The sequence below is a fragment of the Impatiens glandulifera genome, chromosome 8 (assembly GCF_907164915.1).
Source record: "Impatiens glandulifera chromosome 8, dImpGla2.1, whole genome shotgun sequence".
In the NCBI taxonomy this organism is placed as follows: domain Eukaryota; kingdom Viridiplantae; phylum Streptophyta; class Magnoliopsida; order Ericales; family Balsaminaceae; genus Impatiens; species Impatiens glandulifera.
Window position 1 is genome coordinate 14088122 of NC_061869.1, and position 5051 is coordinate 14093172.

The following is a 5051-nucleotide window of genomic DNA, read 5'->3' on the forward strand; positions in this document are numbered from 1 at the left end:
GTAAGAGTTTACCTATTTAAGAGTTTACTTAAAATCAGACTCGTTAACCTAATGTGAAATCGTAAAATCGTAAGATTTTAAGAGTCAACTCGAGATTTTGACAGCCTTAGTCGTGAGTATTCAATTTTTCTTTTTTCTTTTTTCTTTGTCCATAATATTCACAACACTTTTATAGCTTATAAAGGATACATAATGCTTAGATGATGGACGACTTATTTGACTTGTTATGCATAATTAAGTTGACAGTTTTTAATGATCTTTATAAAATTGAGGTTCTTATTTGATCTTTTACTCTAGGGTTAGGGGGTTAGATGATTTGTTTATATCATTGATATGGTAAACAGTACACATACAAGTAAAAGTTCAAAATAACAATGATAAACCAGCTTAACATATAGTAGGTATTATACCACATGAATTATTAATCTTCCCATTATTATGAAATTAAAGATGCATAGAATAAGATACACGGTCTAAAAGAGACCAACATATCTAATATCACCCACTCAGAATAGAGACTTTCCTTAATTTTCCTCTCATGTATCTCTTTATGAGTTTCAAATATAAGGTAAGTTAGAGGTCATGATGATGATCCTTAGAGATGTCTGGTTGGACAAAACCTTTATCCCAAACGATGGGAAACTCGAGTTTAGCTTCCGTGTGAGGCATGAACCAGTCATCATAGACGAACCTGCATACGAGACGACGCAGAGATGGATCATCATTAACTTAAAAGAGATGATAGAGAAGAAGTAACTTACACTTTGAAAGGAGGCCTTGATATAACTACCAGAAACTGTAGATCTTCATGTTCATGTGTATTCCACATCTGTACTAGAACAGAATAATAAGGAATACATTGATATTGTAATAATTCATTCATGAATGAACTAGTTTAGGTTACCTGCAAGACTAGGATTTAAAATCTACCTGGGTCAATTGTTTTTCGTAAAACCTACCCGGACTAGAATATAAGAATATCAGGCAAACAAATAAAATATACCTTGTTAACTGTCGCTAAAGCTATTAGCGACAGAAAACTATCAATACTGTTTTTTCGTCGTTATTGTCATTTACATACAAAATATTTTAGTTTACCCGGGCTACCGTCCGGGTAGGCTTGTACATAGATTTGCCATTGGTTACCTGGTGGGGATGATTATCGGGTACAATAAAGGTGGAATTTTGGAAGACGGGAATCCGATGAGGGTTTCCAGGGAAGTCTGAAGGGTGTGAATTGGAGGCAAAAAACAAAGTTGCTGTTCCCTTTAAGATTACAAGCACTTCTTCGCAGTCATGCCTGTGGATCGGAGTATGGCACCCTGGGGCAATCGTTTGAAGCCACACCTCAACCTAGCCATGATTAACAATAATTGAATAAAAAGTAATGATGGAAGTATTATATGTATATATGAGAAACCTCTTTCATTCCATGGGCATATAAACCAGCAAGAGTAATATGAGAATATCCAGTTATTCCATAGCTATTCTGAGGAATCTCACTGATGTTCCTAAATTTTGGTGTTGTTGTTGATGATCCTGCATGCATGCATATGCATTTAGTTTGATTTAAAGAAGATATATGTTAATGATATGCATAGATATGGTAGTTGATAATGAGAGTTGTACAAAGAATTAAGAGGTACTCACCTATGATATTAATGGAGGAGGAAATTAAGAAGAAGAAGATGATATGCAGAAGAAGAAGAAGTGTGGGAGACTTGAAAGGGTTCATCTTTCAATCTATTATAATTCCTTCATTTCTCATCTTGATTCTTATATATAGATTCTGTGATGTTGGAATTCCCTGTAAAACCATGTCAAGTCTAACTTGAAATTTGTTTACATTAATTGTATAGATTTAACATCTCAATCATCAAATTTTTGTTTATATTTTCTATATGGGAAAGAGAGATCTGAATCCATCAAGGATAGGCAGGCATGCTAAAAAAATTAAATCAAAGGGCCACCTACAAAGAACCATTTTTTTTTTTTGTTCTATCCATCTTTCAAAATATTTTTTTCAAACTACCCACCTTTCTATTTTTTTTCATAACTACCCACTCTCTCTAAAATATTAATTAATCCTTTAATTACCTCATCTTTCTCTTAACTATTAATTATCTTTATCTCTTTAAATTATTAATTAATCTTTCTATTAATTAATTAATTAATTATAATATATTATATAATTATTAAAATAAAATAACACACATTTTTTTTATTAATATAATTAAAATTAAACATATTAAAATAATAATTTAAATAAAAATTATAAATTAAAATAAAATATTATACACTAACATAAAATATATTACATAAACATTTTATTATTAAAATAAAATGCATATTTCATCTTTATAATTCAAATTTTTTTTTGACAACTTTGATATTATCTTTGTAATGACTTGTAGAGTTAAATAAATTATATTAACTTTTGTAGTAATTTGTCAATTTAATACTATTTTAATGTATTTTATTTTAGTGTATAATATTTTATTTTAGTTTATAATATTTATTTAAATTATTTAATTTAGTAGGTTTAGTTTTAATTATATATATTATATTTATAAATTTATATAAAAATAAAATATATGTTATTTTATTTTAATATTTATATAATATATTTTAATTAGTTAATTGAGAGATTAATAGTTTAGATAGAGAAATTATGTAATTAATAGTTAAGTGAGAGAAATTGGTTAATTAAAGGGTTAATTAATATTTTAAAAAGAGAAGGTGAGTAGTTTGAAAAACCAATGAAAACGTGATAGTTTGAAAAAAAATTATTTGAAACATGAGCAGAACATGAAATAGTTCCACCTACCACTACACTCTTGATGCGATATTTGCTTCTTTTTTTTCACGTTAGTAAATAAAGCATGGACATGAATATGACATTGCCTTCACTTATGTGCAATTAGGAAGGAGAGATAAATAATAAAAAAAAATATCATTTTAAATAAACAAAAATTAATAATAAATTAACAAAATTGTTATATTCAGGAAAATGACATTTTTATGTTGAAAAAAATCTATATATGAGTTCGGAAAAATTTGCATGTTTGGAAAAATAAGTTTGTTAGGTTGAAAAAAGTCTATAAAAAAGTCTTGAACATGAAACAAGGCCATGTTTGTGAAAATGGTTTTGTTATGTTGAAAAAAGTCTATAAAAAAGTAACGAACGTAGTCATGTTCGGAAAATGACCATGTTCAAAAAAATGACATTGTTATGTTAAAAAAAAATCTATAAAAAAGTCTCGAACATAACCATGTTGAGGAAAATAGCCTTGTTATGTTAAAAATAATTCATAAAAAGTCTTGAACATAACAATTTTATTAAAAGAATCATTATTTTTTAGATATTATTTTTTTTTTCTCCTCCTGCATACATGGCAGACAGTTAAGTTGGCTGTCCTTTTTTTTTTTTTTTTTTTGGTTATATTTTCTTTGCCTAAATTATTTTTCTTGTTTTTTAGGTTGTTTATTTGAGATTTTTTATTGAATTTTTTAAAAATATATTAATAAAAAGGTAGGATATTTATGTTTTTAATTATTTATTGAAATTTCATAATAAATTCCAACTAACTTTACACCTAACCGAATAAATTCATTTATTATGTCAGGCCATCTGTAAGAATGTCAAATTGAATAACACCACCCAAAAAAATAGACATAGATATATAATATTATAATAAGACAAATTTTTACAAGAAAATAATTTGTTAGCTAAATTTTTAATTTTTTTGACAGGCTGGATTTATATATAAAACAAGTTACAAGAAAAAAAAAATTATTTAAAATAAATCCAAAATCAAACATACCTTTTATTGTAAACTAACTATCTTATATTTAACTTTGTTTTTCTTCACTTCTCAAATATAGAGACAACAAATATTTTGGCAATTTTAATCTAAATTATTTAAAAAAAAAGTTTTTTTAATTAATTATTTAATATTTTTTTATTTATTTCAATCATATATTTTATATCAAATATAAATAAAATCATGAACTATTTTTATAATAATTTTGATTATTATTATAATAATAATAATAATAATAATAATAATAATAAAACTCTTAAAATTTGGCTCAATATGAGACAAATGATTCGAAAACTTATGTTCACGCCTTAGGTCAAGTCAGGATTTGTAGAAAGATTAGACTAGACTTCTTAATTTAATCAACTTGTTTTAAAACATTCAATTTTACCCTATACATCATTATATTTAAATATTAATATTATTTTAATTTTTCATAAATGTATTCATATATATATTAGAGTTTTATTACACATTTTGAAAAGAGAAATGATTAGGTGAGGGAATTTGGTGAGGGAATGACGTGGCATAATTTTATTCTCTGAAAAAATCAAATAATTTCTTTCTTTTCTCTCTTTCCTCTTACTTTTACATTTTCCAACCAATGAAGGTATTGCCACGTCATTCCCTCACCAAATTCCCTCATTAAATTCCCTCACTCTATCACTCTTCTATATAGAGGAGTGATAGAGTGAGGGAATTTAGTAAGGGAATTTGGTGAGGGAATGACGTGGCATCACCTTCATTGGTTGGAAAATGTAAAAGTGGGAGGAAAGAGAGAAAAGAGATAAATTATTTGATTTTTTCAGCGAATAAGATTATGGCACGTCATTCCCTCACCAAATTCCCTCACCAAATTCCCTCACCTAATCATTTCTCTTATAAATAATATATTAAAATAAAAAATAGAACAATCTCATTTCACATTTTATTCACTTCAGTAAAACAACTCATCTTCTCACATATCTCATCACATATTTTTTCCAATGAATCTCTCATCTCGTAACATTAATCTTTCACTTTAGTCTATCAAATATTTAATTAATATATTTTAGTATTTAATATTGTGACCTCACACTTTGGTCATTCAAATATTTGATATATATTTTTAACCACTTTCAATTGTTACCGGTCTATTATCCATCGGCAAACCACATCCCAATCACACTTGGTTAAAGGGTTGTATTTCTTTTGTTAGATTGCAAGTTCGAAACATACATAATCGTTTTA

The 5051-nt window shown here is 26.8% G+C and overlaps 1 protein-coding gene across 1 annotated transcript; it reads right to left on the reverse strand.

Moving 5' to 3' along the window:
- Positions 1–380: 380 nt before the first annotated feature.
- On the reverse strand, positions 381–1906 carry LOC124912443 (auxin-binding protein T85-like). Its single transcript, XM_047453063.1, has 5 exons — positions 1651–1906; positions 1421–1539; positions 1147–1353; positions 762–829; positions 381–691 (listed from the first exon to the last, which is right to left on the reverse strand). The coding sequence occupies exons 1-5, from the start codon at positions 1733–1735 to the stop codon at positions 574–576; spliced, it is 597 nt and encodes a 198-aa protein (XP_047309019.1). The 5' UTR covers positions 1736–1906; the 3' UTR covers positions 381–573.
- Positions 1907–5051: the final 3145 nt, after the last annotated feature.